This window comes from Macrobrachium rosenbergii, chromosome 46 (genome assembly GCF_040412425.1).
Source record: "Macrobrachium rosenbergii isolate ZJJX-2024 chromosome 46, ASM4041242v1, whole genome shotgun sequence".
NCBI lineage: Eukaryota > Metazoa > Arthropoda > Malacostraca > Decapoda > Palaemonidae > Macrobrachium > Macrobrachium rosenbergii.
Genome location: NC_089786.1, coordinates 46,414,473 through 46,437,503, shown reverse-complemented (window position 1 = coordinate 46,437,503; position 23,031 = coordinate 46,414,473). Strand labels below are relative to the sequence as shown.

General features: G+C 41.7%; 1 protein-coding gene across 1 annotated transcript; it reads right to left on the bottom strand.

Moving 5' to 3' along the window:
- Window positions 1-11,608: 11,608 nt before the first annotated feature.
- Window positions 11,609-18,621, bottom strand: LOC136830480 (uncharacterized). The gene is made up of 4 exons (XM_067090014.1): window positions 18,357-18,621; window positions 18,062-18,204; window positions 17,385-17,965; window positions 11,609-12,032 (listed from the first exon to the last, which is right to left on the bottom strand). The coding sequence occupies exons 1-4, from the start codon at window positions 18,619-18,621 to the stop codon at window positions 11,609-11,611; spliced, it is 1,413 nt and encodes a 470-aa protein (XP_066946115.1).
- Window positions 18,622-23,031: the final 4,410 nt, after the last annotated feature.

Genomic DNA, 23,031 nt, shown 5'->3' with positions numbered 1-23,031 from the left:
TCTTGTCAACTCGACGACAGTCTCTGGGCTGCTCTTCCTGGGCTCCTGCCGCAGCCGCCCTGATCATTCCTGTCGCTGCTGGTGAATTTCATGGCATCGGCTGTCCTGATCGTGCCCGCTACTTCTCCTAGTGGTTGTGCCCAGGGCCGCTTCCGTTGTGTTCTTGCCAACTGCCCTGGAGATTACGGTATCTGCCATCCTTTAGAAGATGTCGGCGTGAAGGGGAAGGAAGTCGCTTTGTGGAAGTGACGTTCCTGGCCGTTGCAATAGCTCCTGTCCCCCGAACCTCTGCCGTAGCTCCTGCATCAGCTGTCCTGATCATGCCTGCCGCTTCCCCTGGTGGTCGTGCCCGGGGCCGCTTCCGTTGTGTTCCTGCCAGCTGCCCCAGAGGTTACGATGTCTGCCATCCTGTAGAAGATGTTGGCGTGAAGATGAAGGAAGTCGCCCTGTTGAAGTGATGTTCCTGGCCGTTGCAGTAGCTCCTGCCTTCCGAACCGCTGCCGTAGCTCCTGTATCAGCTGTCCTGATCATGTCTGCTGCTTCTCCTGATGGTGGTGTCCTGGGCCGCGTCCGTTGTGTTCCTGCCTGACTGGCCTGGAGGTTACGATGTTTTGTGTCCACCATCCTGTAGAAGATGTCGGAGTGGAGGTGAAGGAAGCCGCCCTGTGGAAGTAGCGGCCGTCGTCTTCATCTTATCTTCGATTTCGTCTTCTGCTGCGTCTTCCCTTCCTCTCCCGAGGTCCAAGAGTGTCCCGAGAATCGGACAGACCTCCGTCGGCCGAAGGAGAGGAAGGCTGCTTCTTTCCCTTGACGCCCTTGGACGTCTAGGGACTGCCCCCTTCAGAGGAGGCAGTGGGTCTCTCGTTGGCTCTTCCCAACCTTCGGGTTAGGAAACCGATTCGCATAGCCCTGAGTTGTGTTTCGGAAGCCGCGGGCGCGCAGACCTCGGTTTGCGATCCTGTTCCCAGTCCTAGAGGTTCTGCCTCTAAGACAAGGGCTGCTTCGGGCACTCGTTCGCGAGCCGCTCCGAGTGCTCGAGATTCTATGGAATGTCGAGCATCCCAATCTGGTCTGGAGAGATTTTCCTCGGCCCAGTTCGGGAGCAGTGCGAGAGAAAGGGCCGAGGCACCCAGGTATCTTGGCTTGTCCTGCCAGCACCACAAGCGCTCCCCGAGTGCTTGCCAGTGTTTGGTCGGGTTCCCAGCCAGGTGTCTCGATCCTGTCGGTTTGAACATCAGAAGAAGCAGGGAAGAGATTAGCTTTGGGAGTCCTGCGGGACTTCTAAGGGACTGATTCTCTTCCAGGAGACAAGTTTCTCTCTTTGGCTTTTCCCACCCTCAGGCGGAAACCAATTTGCATTCTCCTGTGTGGTCTTGCGTTTCGCGGGCCGCGAGAGCACGGCCTCTCGAGGCCACGCCCTCGTTGCCAGTCTTGGAAGTCTGCGTCTAAGACTGGTTCTGTGCTTGGCTCTTTCGATCTCTTAGGAAACTGAAAGCAGCCGCTCCCGATTTTTGGGAGTCTCGTGGGATATATCAAAGGATATCTCATATGAAGCAGTCCCGACATTCATTCAGTGTTGCTTTGGGATCGACCACAATACCTGGTTAGATGACATATTTCCACATCGGGATCGTTCTGACTCTCTTCCTGCCGATGTGGATCGATTGCTGTCAATGCTGGTCTTCATGTATGCTGTTGCACTGCCTCTGGCGTATCTGTGGTCCATCTACTCCTGCTGTTCCCTGTGTTATGCTCTTGTCAACTTGACGACAGTCTCTGGGATGCTCTTCCTGGTCTCCTACCGCTGCTGGTGACTTTCATGTGACATTTCTGTCCGTTGCAGTAGCTCCTGCCTTCCGAACAGCTAACGTAGCTCCTGCATGGGCTGTCCTGATTTTACCTGCTACTTCTCCTAGTGGTCATGCCCGGGGCCGCTTCCGTTGTGTTCCTGCCAGCTGCCCTGGAGGTTACGATGTCTGCCATCCTGTAGAAGATGTCGGCGTGAAGGGGAAGGAAGTCACCTTGTGGAAGTGACGTTCCTGGCCGTTGCAATAGCTCCTGCCCTCCGAACCTCTGCCATAGCTCCTGCATCGGCTGTCCTGATCATGCCTGCCGCTTCTCCTGGCGGTCGTGCCCAGGGCCACTTCTGTTGTGTTCCTGCCAGCTGCCCCAGAGGTTACGATGTCCGCCATCCTATAGAAGATGTCAATGTGAAGATGAAGGAAGTCGCCCTGTTGAAGTGATGTTCCTGGCCGTTGCAGTAGCTCCTGCCTTCTGGACCACTGCCGTAGCTCCTGCATCAGCTGTCCTGATCATGCCTGCTGCTTCTCCTGGTGATGGTGTCCCGGTTGTGTTCTGCCAGACGCCCTGATGATGTTTCTTGTCCACCATCCCGTAGATGTCGGAGTGGAGGTGAAGGAAGCAGCCCTGCAGAAGTAGCCACCGTCTTCTTCATCTTATCTTCGATTTCGTCTTCTACTGTGTCTTCCCTTCCTCTCCCGAGGTCCAAGGGGGTCCCGAGAATCGGACAGACCTCCGTCGGCCGAAGGAGAGGAAGGCTGCTTCTTCCCTTTGATGCCCTTGGACGTCTAGGGACTGCCTCCTTCCGAGGAGGCAGTGGGTCTCTCGTTGGCTCTTCCCAACCTTCGGGTTAGGAAACCGATTTGCATAACCCTGGGTTTAGTGTTTCAGAAGACGTGGGCACGCAGACCTTGGTTTGCGATCCCATTCCCACTCCTAGAGGTTCCGCCTCTAAGATGGGGGCTGCTTCGGGTGCTCACTCACGAGCTGCTCCGAGTGCTCGAGATTCTATGGAATATCGAGTATCCCAATCTGGTCTGCAGAGATTTTTCTCGGCCCAGTTCGGGAGCAGTGCTAGAGAAAGGACCGAGGCACCCAGGTGTCTTGGCTCCTCTTCCTGCTAGCACCGCAAGCGCTCCCTGAGTGCTTGCCAGTTCTCAGTCAGGTTCCCAGCCTGGTGTTTCGATCCTGTCAGTTCGAACATCAGAAGAAGCAGGGAAGAGATTCCCTTTGGGAGTCCTGCGGGACTTCTAAGGGACTGACTCTCTTCCGGGAGACAAGTTTCTCTCATTGGCTCTTCCCGCCCTCGGGCGGGAACTGATTCCCATTCACCTGTGGGATCTTGCGTTTTGGGGGCCGCAAGAGCACGGCCTCTCGAGGCCACACCCTCGTTGCCAGTCTTGGAAGTCTGCGTCTAAGACTGGTTCTGTGCTTGGTTCTTTCGATCTCTTAGGAAACTGAAAGCACCTGCTTCCGATTTTTGGGAGTCTCGTGGGTAGCTCGAATTCTGTGAATCACGAGCGCTCTCCTGACGAGAGGCACAGGACGAGAGAAAGTGCCGAGACACCCAGGTGTCTGGTTGACGGGATATCCAGGGGTCTGGGTGCCGAGACGCCCGGGTGTCTGGGTGCTGAGACGCCAGGTGTCTCGACTGCCCGCCAGCTGCTTCGGTTGCTCGGCCAGGCTTCATTCTTGTGTCTTGAACTTTAGGGTTCGAGCATGCAAGATAGCAGACACAGAATTCCCCTTTGAACCTTCTTCTCGAGGGGCCTTGGCCTTGAAGAAGTTTAGTGTTCAGGAAACTAGCAATTGTTCACAGCAGACGAGTCTGGCCTGCCCAGTTACGATTGTGTTCGCACGATCGGCTCGGCTCGACTCGGCTTGCCAGACTGGCTTGGCTCGGCTCAGCTCACCCTGCCTGCCTCCCAGTCTGCCTCATACCAACCAGTTGGATCGCGTTCGCGTGATCAGCTCGGCTTGGCTCGTCCCTACTCAGTTTTTTCTGATTCGGGTTCTTGGCTATGTTCGAGTGAACTTTTTGCTCTTCCCAGGAAAGGCTTTGCCACGGCACAAGTGCTCTTCTTCCCCCGTGTGGCAGTAATCTCCTTCGGTTGATTATCGCTCACGGTCTGCCTCTCCTGCTTATCTTATTGGCAGGACAGGTAGGGATACTCTTTCTCCTCACCTGTTCCCTTCTCCTCTCAGTTGTTCTGAGAGGTGCGAGACGGACAGAGAGAGCTCCAATGAAATTATCTTCAGAGTTCAGCTGCCTGGCGTGCTTTGTGTCTTGGTCGCCCGATTCTCTCATAGTATAACCAGGTAGCCAAGGAGGGTTTCATGGGATCTATCAAGGTCTCCCTCCAAGGGGAGAGTTACAGGAGTTTCATGCTTTGGAAACAGCAAGGGTCTTCCTCTTCAAGTTGCGATCGCCCCCGTGTTTTCGGAGAACTTCGCGCCGACAAATCGGTTTGAGGATCCCTGGGACAGGAACACGGCTCCCCCAATGAATAACCTTCATCACTAGCAACCCTTGCAGTTCCCGAGGGACCGAGAGTGTCGGGGACCGCTGCAGTCCTGGCTTCCGAGATCGTTCTCAACCTGATGAATTCTTTTCTTTGAAGGAGTTAATTCAGGTCGAGACACCAAGCTTCCACCCCTGCCTCAACAGAATATGAATTCTTCTTGCTTCGGAGGGTCTTGCCGACTGCAGTTTTTTGGACAATTCTGGTGCTAAGAAGAAGGACTTTGTCCCAATTCTCATCTCTGGTTTCATAAGTCCTGAGTTGGCTCGACCCTTAGGAACGAACCTTTTCTTGGTTCTGCCTTTCTCTTTCAGAGATTTGCCAGATACCTCGGTAATCATGTTCGTACCAGGGCACTGACTTGTCCTATGGACAATGGCCAAGAACTTTGGGTCTTAGTCATCTCAACTCAACCTTGAGTTCAAGCCAGCCCCCCTCAACTCCTTAGCTAAGAAGTCCTAGGCTTCAGAAGAAGATTGCAACTGCTGATGCCTGGACGAAATGATACTTATCGAGTCTCTGGAACTGGCAGCGACATTGCTGAGACCTGGGAATGGATTCCTTCAGGAGAAGGTTCGTACCAGGGCACTGACTTGGCCTTTGGACAATGGCCAAGAACTTTGGGTCTTAGTCATCTCAACTCGACCTTGAGTTCAAGCCAGCCCCCCTCAATTCCTTAGCTAAGAAGTCCTAGGCTTCAGAAGAAGATTGCAGCTGCTGATGCCTGGACGAAATGATACTTATCGAGTCTCTGGAACTGGCAGCAACATTGCCGAGACCTGGGAATGGATTCCTTCAGGAGAAGTATCTATTTCCCTTAGGTCTCGGCAATTCTTTCCATCGAACTTCCATCCCGCCTCCTCTACCGTGCTCCCTATTCAGGAAATGCCAGCCTGGCTAGAGCTAATTGGCTCGGTTCCCTGTCATCTTGCAGAAGCTTCCCCATGGTGGAGAATGGAAGTCTGCTTCCATTCCTCCGTCCTTCTTTCCTCTTCGATGTATGAGGAAAGAGTTAGGCTAATGCTTGATTGAAGGAACCTTCGAATATGCTTGCATATTACCCTCACATCTTGTGTCTACTTACGGATTCACAGATTGAGGAATAGGCACACACTGGTAAGGCCTTGTCTTGAAGTTATGTGACCAAGACAATTAGTACCTTCTCATCACCGTCCTGGGCTCAGGGCAGCCTTTTGGCCGTCCAAGAATTCAGGATGGGTTTTGTGGCACTCACTGGTTTCGTTGAACAACAAAACCACAGTGGTGGCATTTGTCGACAAACAAGAAGCAATCGTTTTCTCCTCCTGTTTCATCTCGACATTTGCAGGTACTCGAGTGTTGTTCTATTGCACACTCGACAGCTCAATTAACCCGATGCATTCCTGGTGGGGATGTATTGGTAGGCAAGCCTGGCCTCAGGTTTGAGTGATCAGGACGGAACATGCTACTCACTCTTTTCTTCATGAAGATTCATGCAGAGACTGCTCGACTGAGAAATCCCTACCATCCTTCTGTTGCCTCCCTGCACACAAGTCGGTAGTTTTTTCTCGCTCCTTCATACCAGACCAGGGGCCGCTCCAGTGAGGCATGCTGTCTTTTTGGGGAAAACTCGATATCGACTAAGGTCCTTTACATAACATACTATGCCCACCTCATGCCACCCCTCAATCTGAACCTGGACCGAAAGGCAAACTGGAATGTTTACATCCAGGCAGGCGGGTATTCCCACCTACCTGGCAGTAGTTACTGCCTAACCACCTTGCTCAAGAGTTTAACAGCCGTTTCCAGCCTACGCCTGAAAATAATTCCTAATGTAAAGGACCTTAGGCTTGTATAGTTAGGAAAATACAATTTACTTTCAAAAATTGTGATTTTTGTTATATTGTTTATTATGCTGCTCAAGTGTTGTTTATTGATCTATTACTTGGGTTGTATATTGTACTGGCTTGATTTTTTTTTTATTTTCACTGCTATGTTATTTTTACTGTTATATTTTACTGACTCATATAAATATTAATTTCCTGACTGTTTTATTTAATTTGCCGTTGAATAATGTTTATTGAATTGTTCATTTAAGTATTACCTCATTGAACCTGACTCATTTGTATATAATGTAAATTACTGCAAATAATAAATTACTTTAAGGTTTGTTTTCCATTTTGTTTAGCTCTGTCCTCCTTTGTCTGCCTCAGTTTCTGCCAGTCATTCCAGTCCCGTTCCTTTTCGTATTTAAGAACCTGATTAACCAACTGTAGTTCATTACAGTATATATATATATATATATATATATATATATATATATATATATATATATATATATATATATATATATATATATATATATATATATATATATATATATATATATATATATATATAATATATACATATATATATATATATATATATATATATATATATATATATATATATATATATATATATATAAAGGTATTTATACATTCATCATTCCATATCTTCGTGATTCAGTTATACAAACACGTATATATATATATATATATATATATATATATATATATATATATATATATATATATATATATATATATATATATATATATATATATATATATATATATGAAAAGCTCATAGGTCACAAGTATTTTATGAATTACAATACACAGCAAACGTTTGATTAATAAGTGTTGCTAAAGGCACTGTGAAGAACCTTGAAAGGATGATTAGCTGTTGTCTGGCAAATTTCCTAATTAGTAAAACTGTATATGTCAGATATTCTCAAGACGTGAGAATTTTCCTGTCTCGCAACAAGACTTTGGAAGTTCGCTGGAAATGTCCAGGTTCCAGTTAATTAGTAGTTGTGTTTCTTTTGGGCAGAGTCCCAGGGTGTGAAGGGATTAGTTATCACACAAATGATCATTTGAAGACCAACACTGAACATTATTAGGACTTCGGTAAAGACTCTGCAGTTCGGGACCCGTCGATTAAGACTGTGAACATTGCTGTTTGGAGGTAGGAACTAGTTTAAATTTCCCAAACTGTAGATTGTTTCTTTCATTTAACATTATGTCTCACTTGTGTCAAGCATTTATTACATTGTGTATTTTATGAGTAACATGGGAGGAATTCCCACATCTTTTTTTATGCATTTTGTTTAACAAGGATTTTATTTGACTTCTTCAGATGTTTAGCTGAGGAAGAGGTGAAAATGTACTCATTGGGAATATACTGGACTTTGACTGATTTTGACCTATTGTGGGATAACGATGTAGAGAGAATAATTAGTTAGATATGATGGACTTTAATATGTATGATCAGTTGGTGAACATTAGTATTCCATTTTAATTTATTTCTTGTTTCTTACAATCCAGTTATGTTAGATCTTTGTCAAATAAATTATTTTGGATAAAGCTTGTTTTGCTGTAGACCTGTGAGAGAGAGAGAGAGAGAGAGAGAGAGAGAGAGAGAGAGAGAGAGAGAGAGAGAATGCGGGTATGTAGTTACAGATGCACATTACCAGTAGCCTTTTTGATGCGGTCACTATCAAGCTACCAATAGATGGGACTTCTCGACGTTGTAGAAAAGGGTAAGCACTGAAATTTCCTCTCGACTGGGTAACATGTATTTGGTAGCAGCAGGAACTACATTTGTGGTATTTTAGTGTATAGGTACGCTCCGAAGAGACATCTCACAAGTAAATCAAGGTTATTAAGAATTAGGGTGTGCCTTTGCTTGGTATACGTGTCTCTTTGATGACTGAGGGAGATTTTTGCAGTCAAGACGACCGCACACTGTTATCGATTCAGTTGCGTTGTGAACCTGTGTGATGAGTTTGGAGTAGGTGCGATTGAAAGATCGAGAAAAGTGTTATTTTTCAGGTTAGCTACGTATTTTGCTGCCACCATAGTGAGAAGGGGTTACGTGAGTGTTACTATGGTTTTTTCTTGTTAGTTACATGTAGTGGCGGCTAATTAAGGGAGAGTTCTGTTGCTCTGTGGTTACATCACGAAGACTTTGGCGTAGTTTTGATTAGTTAGTGGTGACGATTTTGTGACATCATCGAGATCGCTTGATGCTGCTATCCTGTTCTCTTTGCAAGCCCGTTTTCTTTGTGTGGGTGGACTGAAGTATTTTGAGTTATTGGGGACAATTTCTGTTTATCATTCGCAGCGGCGTTTAGAATTTTTTTTTTTTTAATTGTTTCATCTGCGGTTAGACTTACTTCGTTGTTCACATTTGGCGTTTAGGATTTGATTAAATGATTTGCATTAGTGTTGGGAGTTTGCTGAATTTTTTACTTTTTTTATTTTTTCTCCTTTCTCTATCTACCATTTGGGAGTTATATGAAGTTGAGATCAGGAACGTGGAGGGTTAGCCATTCGGATAATATGACATAGGCTAACGAAGATAAGGATAAAGTGACAGTGTTGCAGAAATTTTACATCCGTGAACACTGGAGTTCGGCCTTTTCCTGGGCTGGTTGATGGCATTCTTCCAGTTCCTCTCGAAATCTTTAAAGAGGGTGTGTCGAATTTCCTATTCGCCAAGAAAATAATGGGTGGGGTAAAAGCTTTCAGTGAAGCAAAAGGCTTCCTTAGTTTAGATAAATGGGATATCGGACAGTGTTGCCAGAGTCATCACTTTCTGAAGTGTAGGACCTAGGATGATCTTAAGGATTTTTTGAGAGTGTCATATGGAACAGCTGGAGCCAGTGATGCAGTTCGAGATCTCAGATCTCTTTTCAAGTCCGCAAAGGCCATGATTTGCTGGTCAGATTTGGTGCCAGATGTTATGGTGCTACGAGGGATTTTTCAAAGAAGTTGAGAAATTCTGGTTGGGTAAATGGAGGCGCTATTATGATAGAGAATCTTAAGAAACTACTGCAATATGCGTGGATCCTGAATGAAGCTCCTGATGCTATCACAAATACTTTTGACAAGGAGATAGAAAGAGGGTCGGATGAAAATTTACTGTTCTCTCAAATTTGTAAGCACATGCCGAAATGCCCTACGTTAGACAGCTTTTTGGACGGAATGCCGAAATCTGGCAGAGCTATTCCAAAGCATCATACAGAGTAATTCTGATTCCACAATTATGAGGTTATGTGCCAAGACAGAGGATGATAAGTCTTCTGCGAGTTCAGGACCGCAAGGGCGTTGTTATAATTGTAATAGGCAGGGCCATACTAAGAAGTTTTGTAGGGTGAAATATTGTAGCGCTTGCAAGTCTGCATATCACGGTTGGTGGTTTCGCCTATTTCTTAAACAGAATGAGTCAGAAGCATGCCTCAGAGCGCTGGTCTGGCAGGCAGGAGAACTCCTCAAGGGGTTTTGAGAATCTCTAGGGGCCGACAAAATTTTTGGAGGACAGAGCAGCAGGAAGGGAAGAGATAAAAGGTGTTGTTTCTTGTGATATAGGACTTCTGGGTTAACCCTCAGAGCCGAAGCCAGTGGTAAAAGGGTCTGTGTATTGGGTTGATGTGAATATCTTTATATATACAGACACCTCCATTAATTTGATGAATTATGAGTTGTTCTGATCAATGTTTTCCAATTGTTTTTTGAGTCCTGCTAAAGAGACAGTATGTGATGTTCAAGCAAATAGGTTACAGGTTTTGGGCTATGTGACGGATGGCCTTGTGGTCAATGTCTAACAATGGCACACGTGGGTTGGCTTAGCCTACGTCAGCCGTCTCCTATCCTGGGCTATACAAGTAACTCTTACCTGGAAGGAAGTGATATAATCCTGTTATTTAATGTTATACATTGTATCCTGTATTGTCGTATCAGTCCCAGTTATATCTGTCATAATTGATCCCATTTTCGTCTGAATTTTGGGTAAAGTGAAACTCATCGCTGACGAACTTGTTAGCGTGTAGGCCTATTATCTTCTGTGTTTACAAAGCTGGAATAGAATATGGCGGGCTCATTTACATACAACAATAAAAAATCTGGAAAATACATCCTTTGATGCCAGCACATTTTACATAAGCCTCACCAAAACTACAGAAAAACAGTCACACTTCTAGCCCGAGCTGTGACTTAGCAATTGGTCTATATGTCTCTTAAGTACTGTACCTTGTACTTCAGTCTCATAATGCAGATCTCCCAATTTCTTTTTCACCACTCCAGGTTGCCATTTTCCCTGGTCATTATACATGCGTACCATTACTGTATCATTCTCTTGGAAATGTCTTACCTTTCCTATGTTTTCCATTTGTTTATATCCCTTGATACTTTGTTCTGCTGGGAAATTGGGAACCATTAAATCCATCTTTGTTCTGACTCTCCTTCCCGTTAATAAAAAGGATGGAGCTTGTCCTGTTGAAGCATGTTCTTTTGCCCTATACTGCAATAAAAGCTTACTAATACAGTATTACTAACTACATTATATTGAGTGGCATTTCTGCATTTCATGTTGTGCTTAAAAGTCTGCACAAACCTTTCAGCCTCACCATTAGATGAAGGATGGTAAGGTGAAGAAGTGTGTGAAATGCCATGGGATTTCAAGAAATTGGAAAACTCTTCAGAACAAAATGTACTACCATAGTCTGTGAAAATTCTTTCAGATACACCATGTGTAGCAAATATAGGCATCAATACTTTAATAGTAGCTTGTGCAGGTGTAGTTGTCATTGGGATTATTTCTGGATATTTGCTCTATGCATCTACTAATATTAAATAGTAATGACCTAAGAATGGTCCTGCAAAGTCCAAATGAAGACGTTGCCAGGCTCTCTGAGGGTATTCCCATGGATGCAATCTAACAGGTTTTGGGTTATTCTGAAATGCACTACAGCCTTGACAATTTTTTACATATGATTCTATGTCCTTATCAGTGTTTGGCCACCAAACAAATGATCTAGCAATTGATTTGCTCTTAACTATTCCTAAGTGTTCTGCATGAATTTCTTGTAGTACCTGTTGGTGAAGTGATTTAGAAATGAGCATTCGAGCACCTCTCATGATACATCCACTCTCAGTGAAGAATTCTGACCATTTTGATGAAAAATCCTTAAGTTCATTCTGACTGGCAATTGTGTTGTGACCTACAACTAAACCCTGCAAGACACGTGATAAAATTGGATCTTGCCTAGTCTTTTGAGCGATTTCCTTTGCCGTTAAAAGAAATGACAAATTATTAATCATCAAAATATTAGATTCATGGTTTCTCAGAGCTTCTTCAACCGGAAGTCGAGATAAGGCATCAGCATTACCTATCTGGGTAGTAGAAGTATACTGTAGATCATATGAATATGCTGCTATCACTGCCCACCTATGTAGCCTAGCAGCTACTACTGTGGGAAATCAACTCTTGGAACCTAATATAGCCAATAAAGGTTTATGGTCTGTGACCAAAGTGAATTTTTGTCTACCATATAATCGGATATGGAACTTTTTTACTCCAAAGATGAGAGCTAGTCCCTCTTTTTCAATCTGACTGTAGTTTCTCTCAGCCTTATTTAAGGCACGTGATGCAAATGCTATGGGTCTTTCAACTCCATCAGGTATAACATGGGCTAATACTGCGCCGATTCCAATTGATGAGGCATCACAAGTCAATTTCTCAGATAAATTTGGCCGAAAATGTGTGAGGAATCTTGGAGACAGTGGCTCTGTCTTGATATTCTCAAATGCCTGCTGGCATTCTTCTGACCATCTCCATTCAACATTTTTCTTGAGTAATTCAAACAATGGAGATGCTACTGTTGCTAGATTAGGAACAAATTTGCTGTAAAAGGTAACAAAACCTAAATAAGACTGTAATCCACCCACGTTACTGGGAACCTTACCATTCTGTACAGCTTTTAGCTTGTCATCAGCTTTGTAGATACCATGCTCATCAATTTTAAATCCTAAGCATTCCACGGACTTGACTAGGGAACTACATTTGTCTACTTCTAATCCTCAACCCATTTTCCTGGATTCTTCTCAGTACAGCTTCTAACTTATCTAACAGATCATCTACATCTTTGCCGGCTACAAGAATATCATCAACAAAAACAAATACATTTTCCATTCCATTGAAAATCTTATCCATGGATTGCTGCCATACAGCAGTACTACTTGCTATACTATATGGAAGACGCCTATACAGTCCTAAGTGTGTGTAATGTATTGAGAAACACTACTTTCTCAATCTACTGTGTTGAACCGTTGGGGAGTTGTTGTGAGGAATCTCCCGCCATCCACGAACTGGGACGCCAGCAGAACCATGGGTCTGCTTGCTTGTAATTGATATACCAGAATAAAAATGTGAATTACCAACCTGTCTTCTTGGAACCTAAGTACTAAAGGGACGAGGACGCAACAGTGGCGACGAGGAAGAACCCAGTAATTAGAGGTATGTCATATTGAAGGAGAGTTAGTGTACCAACGACAGCCGGCCGTATCTAGCCTAGCATACCAGTTTAGGCCTGGCCAACGTCCAGACTCCAGTATTTGAGTAGCCTGAGTTCAGCTGTAATTGTTGGGGACTACCGAAGTTCCATACCCCGTCAGGAAGGATGGCAGCAACAAGGAGACCGGCAATTCCCGAGTTTAACCCAGATAAGTTGGAATTATCTTGTTGGCTGGATCTGTTTTCCATGAATTGTGAAGTAAATGAAGTAACAGAGGCGACAGCAGCAAAAAGGGCTTTGTTGCTTTCTTCAGTTGGAGTAGAGACTTTTTCCACGATCTGTAAGTTAACAGCACCGAAATTGCCGTCTGCAGTTCCATTTGATGACCTACCTAGTAAATCAACTCAAGTCTCATTTCATAACGAAACCAAGTTATCATAGAGCATTATGTGATTTCCTACAGAGGAAGAGGAAAAGTAGCGAGTCAATGAAGGAATATAATGCAGAACTAAAATTGTGAGCTCAACAGTATGAATTTAATAGTGATTTTGACCGAAGGTTGAAGGAACAATTATTGGTTGGTATTGATAATGAAGTTTATTTTAAGGTTTTATTAGCTGATCCTTTTGAGTTTAAATCCATCTCTCTCATTGAATTACTTGACAAGGTTACCAATTTAGAAACTGCCTGTTACCGAATGTAGTCCTATTTCAAGTTCTTTTTACAGATAATAGGCCATCAGGTACTGTTAACAAGGTTAGGCATAAGGTAAGGCCTAGGCCTAATTCTAGTGCAGACTCTAAAAGGAGAGGTAAAAGTGATTATGGTAAAGCTCAAAGTAAATGCATTCATTGTGGACGTGATAACCATTTAGCTAATAATTGTAAATTTAAGAATGCTAAATGTAATTCCTGTACAAGGAAGGCCATGTGAGTACAGTGTGTTCCAATAGAAAGGCTAGAAATAAATCTAGGAATGTTAATACAGTGCATGATGTAGACGAGTCTACTAGTAAGCATATTCCTATTAATGAAAATTTCCATTATTATGATTTATTGAAACTTTTTGATGTTAATGTGAATTCTATTGATTTTGTCGATGATTATGAGGAACCATATAGAAGTTTTAAGGTTAAATGGGTTTCCCTAGAATTTGAATTAGACACTGGCAGTGGTGCATCCACTATTTCAAGGCATGATGCTAATAAATTGAATTTAACACCATTACCAACAAGGAAACGCTTAGCTAATTATGATAAAGCAGAAATGCAGGTGTATGGTGAAATAAATTGTGATATTTCTTTTTAAAGGCCAAATGGTCAAGGGACAAAAGTTTTTCGTTGTAGATAATGATTTAAATTTAGCAGGCAGGTCTTTGATGAAGAAATTGAAATACCAGTGGGTACAAATTGATAATGTGAGTGATGATAAATTTAAAGGTCCTCTTATTACCCCAAGTAGTGCATCTAGCCCTAAGCTTGATTGTGTAAAAATGTTCAATGAGTATCAGGTGGTGGAAGGATCACCCATTACAAATTATGAATGTCAATTGTTAAAAGAAAATGCTGTGCCTAAGTATTTTAAAGCCAGATCTGTTCCTTTATCATTATAAATGTAAAATTGAGAATAGTTTGAAAGAACTGGAAAATTTTACGTAAAAATATAGTGAGCAAGGTCGAGCATGCTGGTGACTTGGGCCAGTCCTATTGTTCCTGTAATGAAACCTAATGGTGAAATAAGGATTTGTGTAATTTTAAGTATCTCAATACCCAAAACCAGTGTTAATACCTTCCCATTACTGAGATTGGATGATATTTTTGGCAAATGTAGGTTCTTGTCAGTATATTTCAAAATTGATTTGAAAAATGCATATTTACAGGTATCTGTGAGTGAAAATTCTCAGCAATATTTAATTATGAATACTCATTTGGGATTATATAAGTTCCACAGATTGCCTTTTGGGTTGTCGTCAGCACCAGGTATATTTCAGAGGTTTATCTCTGAATTATTGGCAAATATTGAGGGTGTTCATGTATTTTTAGATGACATATTGATTGTCAGGAGCTACCAAAGAGGAACATGACAGGAGTTTATGTAGGTTTTATCAATTTTGCAACAGAGAAATGTTAAATTGAACAAAGATAAATGTATTATTGGTTCTAGGAAGTACCGTATTTAGGGTACATTTTAAGTTGTGATGGAATTAAACCTGACCCAAAGAAAATAGAGGCAATTTTGGAAGCTCCAACCCTCAGTCTGTTCAGTCTTTAAAATCATTTTTGGGATTATGCACTTATTACAATAGGTTTGTACCTCAGTTCAGCTCTATTTTATGTCCTTTATATAATTTGACCCAAAAGAATGTGAGTTTCATTGGTCAGCAGTTCATGAAGAAGCTTTTCAGAGTATTAAGGAAGCTTTGGGTAGAGCTGATATTTTGGATAATTTTAACCCCAATGCTACCATGATTTTAGAAGTTGATGCTAGCCCTGTAGGAGTGGGAGCTGTTCTTAAGCAGAATATAAGGGTAGAATTTCTACCATTTCTTTCAAAAGTAGAAAATTGGCTAATGCTGAGTGTAATTATTCTCAAATTGATAGAGAGGCTTTATCCATTATTTTTGGAGTCAAGAAGTTTTCTGATTTCCTTTTGGGTAGGAAGTTCGTTATCAGGACGGGACCATAAACCCTTGACTCATCTATTTAACCTAGTAAGAGTATTCCACAATTATCTAATGCTCGTATTCAAAGGTGGGCTTTATTTCTATCAGGTTTTGATTTTAAAATTGAGCACATTAAGGAGTGCATAATACAGTGGCAGATGCTCTTAGTAGGCTAATCATTGTGTTCTTAGATGATGCTGATTTTCATGTACCAGGAGAATATGTAAATTTGATTAATATTTTGGATAAAAATTCTTTTGATGTTACAATGGTAAAAGAATGTATAGAAAGAGACACTGTTTTATGCAGGGTAAGAGATTATGTAAGGAAGGGGTTCCCTAAGGAAAATGTGATGGAAAATTGTATGTTACCTTTCTATAAATTGAGAAACGATCTTTCTTTACATGAAAATGTATTACTGTATAGGAATCGTATTTTGGTTCCTGAAATGTTGAGAAAGCGTGTTATGGAAATGCTTCATGAGGGCCAAAAGGGTATTGTTAATGAAAGCTGAAGCAAGGTCTTTTGTATATTGGCCCAACATGGACCAAGATTTAGAACAAATAACTTTAACTGTGCGTTATGTATAACGAATCTCAAACATAAGGCCATTTCACCTTTATCTTGGCTTCAGTAGATAGACCTTGGTCCCGATTGCATGTAGATTATTTGGACCCATTGACAACATGCAATATTTAATTATTATTGATTCCTTTTCTAAATTTATTGATGTCTATGCTTGCAAGAATGTAACTTCAGAGGATACCATACAGTGTTTAAGGTCATGTTTTGCTAATTATGGTATTCCTGACACAATTGTATCTGATAATGCAACTTGTTTTATGTCTAGGGAGACTCAGAATTTCTTTCAGAAAAATGGTGTTAGACATTGTTCAGGAGCACCATATAATCCAAGTACAAATGGGCTTGCAGAACCTGGGCTGTCCCAATATTCAAAACTAATTTAAAAAAGTTTGATTGTAAATTGCCTGTAAAAATTCCAGAATGGCAAAATTTTTGTATACCTATAGACGTACAGTACAGTCTTCTACTGGCTGCTCCCCAGCTGAATTATTATTTGGAAGGAAATTTAAGGGTCCACTAGATGTTATAATGCCTAAACAAGGAGATGAGTTTACGTTCATGAGTCTAAGTTCAGAGTTGGTGATGCAGTATATGCCAGAATTTTGGTAAAGGACCAGAATGGGTAGAAGCTAAGATTATCAAAGTTCTGGGTGAAAGGAATTATTTAGTTTCTGTAGATGTTAATGGTATTTTGACTTGGAAGCGTCACCTATCACAGTTATTTGAGAGAAAAATGTATAATACTAGAGTAACTGATGAACCATCACTATTAAAAGATACAATGATTCCTTATGTTCTGTAGTTTCTTCTCGCCATACTGTACAAGGATTAGAAGAAACAAATAACCCTATTCAGAACTCAAGTAGTTTGTAATCCCAATGTAGACGTAAAAGGATCAGAGAACAGTAATTGTGATACTGGTGCCATTAGTTGAAGAAAATCTACCAGAGTAAGTAAAAACCTAGGAGACTCATTGAACAAATTTAATTTCTTTTGTGTTAACTTAGGGGGAGGAGTGTAATGTATTGAGAAACACTACTCTCTTCATACTGTTTGAACCTTTGGGGAGTTGTTGTTAGAATCTCCTGCCATCCACGAACTGGGACGCCAGCAGAACCATGGGTTTTTGTTGCTTGTAATTGATATACCAGAATAAAGTACGTGAATTACCAACCTGTCTTCTTGGAACCTAAGTACTAAAGGGACGAGGACGCAACAGTGTGTTTAATGTACATATCTGTTGGGATTTCTCATCCATCTCTAGTTGAGTGAAAGCTTGCTTTAAATCAATCTTTGCAAATATTTTACAGCCACCCATGGCTGCAAACATATCAACGGGCCTTGGTAAAAGATGCTGTGCGACTTGCAATTGAGGGTTTACAGTGACTTTATAATCCCCACAAATCCTAATACTATTATCTCCCTTGACTACAGGTACTAAAGGGGTAGCCCAGTCTGAATAAGTAACTTTTTCCCAAGTGTTGCTTGCTTCTAACCTTCTTATTTCCTGCTCAACTAAAGGTTTCAGAGCATAAGGAATCTGTCTGGGTGCAAGAAATCTTGGTGTAGCATCAGGCTTTAAAATTAATGATGCTGTAACATTCCTAACTTTGACTAATTCCTCTTCAAATACTTCTTTGTATTTATCTATCAAATGCTCTAATGTTTGAGATTTATTACTGGTATCTCTAACTTGATTCAACTTAAATAACTCTGGCCAGTCAAATTTTATCATTTTCAAACAGTCTAAACCTAGCAAAGCTTGTCTTTTCCCAGTGACTACTGTTAAAGGAAGATTGTAATACAACTTCCTGTTATACTGTACTTTAACTGTGGTTGACCCCTTTAAAACTATATTTGTATTGTTGTAATCTCTCAAAATATTCCTACTGGGGAACAAGGTCAGGTTAGGTATTTGCGAGAGAAGTTCCTCTGAAACAACTGAAATATCTGCTGCAGTGTCAACTTGCATGGAAACATTAGTTCCATTCAAGGGCAAATTAACTAAAATACGATTACTTCCTTTGTGAAGAGAATTAATCTTGAAGACAAAATCATCAAATGGCCCTCCCTGAAGCTGTGAAACATTGGGCATACATTTTATAGATTTATGGTTAATGCCGAACTTACACATTTTTAAAAAATGACCATGTTTAGAACATTTCTTACATACCTTGCCAGTGGCAGGACATTTATAATACTCCCTTTCAGTATGGCCTATACCTCCACACCTTTGATATAACTCATTGGATTTGTGCTTATTTATGGGAACACTGCTGGGACCATTGTGGGTCCTCAGACTACCACCACCTTGAACTGGAAAATTTTTATTACTCCGTATTTTTCTTAGCATACCTTGAAATGTTGCTGTACCCATTTTGATTATAATTGTGGGAAAATCTTTGCTGAACAATATTTGAGCTAGAGCCAGTTTGCTCCCTAGGCATCTTTCTGAAATGTACTCTTACCCTTGTAATGACTTACTGCTGCTACCTCTTTTACAACATTGCCATTTTGGTTTGGCCTATTCTCTATGACTCTAGCTTGTGAATTAGCAGTTTCCATGGACCTAACTATGGGGAGTAATTTATCTAAAGTTAAATTCTCTGTTTCCAACAACTTCCTTCTCAATTTAGGAGATGCATATTTTTCGATTACCTGACCAATAATAACATCCTCTGTGTCAGTGAATTCACAGGTTATAGCCAACTTTCTCAATTTTGTGACAAACATGTCAGTACTTTCATTTACCTCTTGGCTTACCTAACCTAAATCTAGCATACTATTTAATCCTCCTTTGGTGAAAAATAATTGCCTAGCACCCTCAAGGCATCTTCTAGGGTGTCTGTCGGCAGTGGAAGAGTTTCTATCACTTCCTGGATGTCCATGCCCCTACATGGAGGAGTAGAGCTTTACGTTGAACAGCATTGGTCACACTTGTTGCAGAGATGTAGCAATCATACGCCTTCCTCCAATATTTCCATTGCTGTGCGATGTTAGTGGGGTCTGCCGCTATGTTGAAAGCTGCAGGTTGGGAGACATCTAACGGCGTGATGAATGGATGAAGATGATTTTTTGTAGCTTTTGTGACCTCACTCGATTATGACACATCAATATCCTCAGTCACCAATGATGGATGGCCTTGTGGTCAATGTCTAACAATGGCACGCGTGGGTTGGCATAGCCTACGTCAACCATCTCCTATCCTGGGCTATACAAGTAACTCTTACCTGGAAGGAAGTGATATAATCCTGTTATTTGATGTTATACATTGTATCCTGTATTGTTGCATCAGTCCCAATTATATCTGTCATAATTGATCCCATCCTCGTCGCCAATGACGGATGGCCTTGTGGTCAATGTCTAACAATGGCACACGTGGGTTAGCTTAGCTTACGTCAACCGTCTCCTATCCTGGGTTATACAAGTAACTCTTACCTGGAAGGAAGTGATATAATCCTGTTATTTGATGCTATACATTGTATCCTGTATTGTTGTATCAGTCCCAACTATATCTGTCATAATTGATCCCATTTTCGTCGGAATTTTGGGTTAAGTGAAACTCATCGCTGACGAGCTTGTTAGCATGTATTATCTTGGGGGTAGAACTTTTACAGAAACATTTTTGGTTATAAGAGGGGCTGCTTTGGGGAATACATTGTTACTGGGTCATCCAGTGTGTCAGCGACACAAAATCATGGTTCATACAGGGGTATGTGGTATAGCTGTTGGAGTACCTGGTGTTTTTGTACCTTATGAGGGAATGAATATAAGTAGAGTGGATGATGATAATTGATTGGGTGTTCATGAGGATTTGTGGGTGGATTCTGAACATGTTTCTGTGGGTAGGAAGTGCTATTAGGGGATTTGTCGGATGATGTGGTTCTTGGTCCTGGTATGGTTTCTATGGTGAAAGTTCGAGTGAAAGGAGTGCATAAACCCAGGACGGGTGTGTGAATGAGTGTAGCAAAAAGCTGAAGGGGGTAGTGTGTATGGTTCCTATAAGCAATGTATTGAGTTCAGGGATACTTGGGTGGAGTTGCTAAACTGTAATGATTCAGTTTGGAATTATCAGAAGGGTACTTATGCAGTCAGTTTTGTTGACTGGGTTGATGAAGATAATTCAGTTGCTATTGTCAGGGACATGTGTGAATTTTCAGAAGCAGATTTACAAGCTAGGAGGCAGGTTTTTAAGGATCATTTAGCCAATGCTGATTTTAAAGAATATATTGAGGGTGTGGAAGATGTTCTGGCTGAGTTTGCAGACATAGTCACACTTAAAGGGGATAAGTTAGGGTTAACAAATGTGTTAGGATTCTTTTTAAGATTAGAGAACAGGTAGAGAAAGAGGTTAATAAGTGGGAGGAGGAAGGCATTGTTAGGCCCAGTTCCTCACCTTTTAATTTTACGTTGTTAACAGTGCCCAAGAAAGATGGTTCAGTCCAGGTTTGTGTGAACTTTAGGAAGTCGATTGTTACCATGTGGCATGTTTGCCAGATTCATTTGTTGAGATTGGGGGCAAGAATATTTATTCTTCAACTGATCTGATGCAAGGGTGCTTGCAAGCACCACTTAGCAAGGAGAGTCAAAAGTATACGGCTTTTTCTTTGCCGAAGGGGCATTATGAATTCACACAGATGCTGTTTGGTGTATCAGGTAGTCCTGTGACATTAGTAGGCTAGTGAATACAGTTTTTGCATGGCTTGTTAGGGAAATCCATATTTGTCTATATGGATGACATCTTAGTTGCCACTGATTCTGTGGAGGAACATTTAGAGGTTCTTAGGGAAGTTTTTAGGAGGCTTAGATTAGCTGGTTTGAAGATAAAATTAGCTATGTGTAATTTTCTGAAGCAGAGAGTATATTTGGGTCATGTCATTTCTAAAGAGGGTGTTAGAGTGAATGAGGATAAAGTTAGGGCAATTGTAGGTTTTCTTGCTCCCAAGAATAAGAAACAGATTCGGTCTTTCTTGGGCATGGCTGGGTTTTTTTCGTAGGTTTGTGAAGGGTTTTTCTACTTTAGCATCTCCTTTGACAGATGTCCTGAGGGATGATGTGCAGTTTGTATGGGGTGATGGACAGCAGTCAGCCTGTCAGGATATTAAGGATGCTTTAGTTAATCCCCCAGTGTTGAAGTTTCCCAATTTTGAGCGTCCTTTCACTTTGGTGACAGATGCCAGTCACGATGGTATAGGGGCCTCCCTTATGCAGAAGTTCAATGGAAGACTCCATCCAATTGCATTTTATAGTAGGAAGTTTAAGACATGGGGTATTAATGAACGGCTGTGGTCGGTAGTGGACAAAGAGGCCTTTGCCGTAGTGTCTAGTTTGGTTCATTTTAAGATGTTATTGATGGGCAATCAAATAGAGGTTCTTACAAATCATAAACCATTGTTGGATCTTTTCAATAAGCTGGATCTTTCCCATAAAAGAGCTAGGTGGTATTTGACAATCAGGAATTTTGATACCAAGCTTAGGTATATAGAGGGTAGACATAATGTTGTAGCGGACACCCTTGGTAGAAGTTTTTCTGATTCGGATGGTTCTCATGCATGTTATGCATCTGGAGATATTAGTTTGGTAGAATCTAAACAGGATGAGGATGAGATTTTGGCATGTGCAAAAGTGTTTCTTAGAGGGGGAATTAGCTAGGAAAGGTTATAAGTTGCCTTTTGCAGTTCTTGAATTAGAGGGTAATTTGTTAGTTAGGAAGATTAGATACGGACTGAGAAATAATGAGGATAAGGGTGATACGACGCAAATAGTTGTCCCTAGGAGTTTAGTACCTGAGGATCTGGATATTGTTCATTGTACAGTAGGTCTAGCAGTCCGCATTTGGGTATTGAGAAGACGTATCAGAATATACGGGGACAATTCATTTGGAAGAATATGCTCATGTCAGTGGAAGACTTTGTGAGAGGTTGTTCGGTTTGTAATGCGTGTAAGCCATCGAAGGTCGTTTCTTGTAAATTGGATTCATTTCCTATTCCCCGTAGACCGTTTTCTAGGGTCCATATGGAATTGTTATCCAATTTCTGTGAATCTAGTTATGGCCATAGGCACCTGTTGGTGGTTGTAGACGAATTAACAAGGTTTGTAGACATTTTTCCTTTGAACCATAAAACAGCGGAGGAGGTGGCAGTCGCATTCTTTAATGGATATATTGCCATTATGGGGTTCCTGAGGTGCTGATTACAGATAATGGGAGAGAATTTGTGAACAAGACATTAGAGTGTCTTGTGGATGTAACGGGCATTCGGAAAGTCACTATTATTCCTTATAGACCAAAAGGTAATGGGCTATGTGAACAGGCAAATAGGAAGGTAATTGAGGCTCTCAGAATGACTGCACGGGGCAATGATTTAAATTGGGATCGATATATTCCACAGGTTCAGCATATCATCAACTCTGTGGTTAGTGATACCATTGGAATGTCTCCCAATGAAACGCTGTTTGGCTACCCAGTCCAGGGCGTGTTAGATTTATTACCTATTCCATCGGGTGATGATACAGTTAAATCACTGATCTCTACTCCTAAACAGAGATATCCGCATCTTGCTAAGAATCTTGAATTGAAAACTCAGGATATAGTTGACAGGAGCAATTCAAAGCCAGATAGAGTTAAAGTGGCTGTGGGAGATAGGGTTTTTGGGAAAATAAACGTTAGGAATCTGTTGAATTTTCACTAGGTCCTAAATTTGAGGGTCCTTTTCGGGTTGTAGAAGTAAAGAAGGGAATAGATTTGTTGTTCAGGATGAAAATATGGGAGTGTCTCGGTTGACACAGATATATATCTCAAATTACAAAGACAGGTTAAAGGGGGCCTCTGTGGGTTTCTCTTCTTTCTTTCTTTTTTTTTCCTTGTTTCAGGATCTGGAAACTTATAGGTTTCTTTCTTTTTTTTTTTTTTTTTTTAGATGCTGAAGTTTCGTCTGCTCATGACTTTAGGGGTCGTGGCATGGGCTAATTCCGTAGTGAGGTTAGCCCCAGGTGTTATTATAGAAGACTAAGATGTGTGGTTGTCGTCTGATGCGGTAACTTTGAGTATAGAGTTTGAGGATATAGGTTCAGCAAGGGATGAGCTTGAAGCATCCCAGAATAAAGTTCAGTTGCTTAGGAATTTATTGGGTGAGATGAATACCG

Coding starts and splice junctions, on each gene's coding strand:
- LOC136830480 (XM_067090014.1), bottom strand. CDS start 18,621: ATGTTTGTCACAAAATTGAGAAAGTTGGCTATAACCTGTGAATTCACT. Junction 18,205..18,356: donor AGCAGTAAGTCATTACAAGG/GTAAGAGTACAT, acceptor AAAATTTTCCAG/TTCAAGGTGGTGGTAGTCTG. Junction 17,966..18,061: donor AATGTCCTGCCACTGGCAAG/GTATGTAAGAAA, acceptor AATGTTTCACAG/CTTCAGGGAGGGCCATTTGA.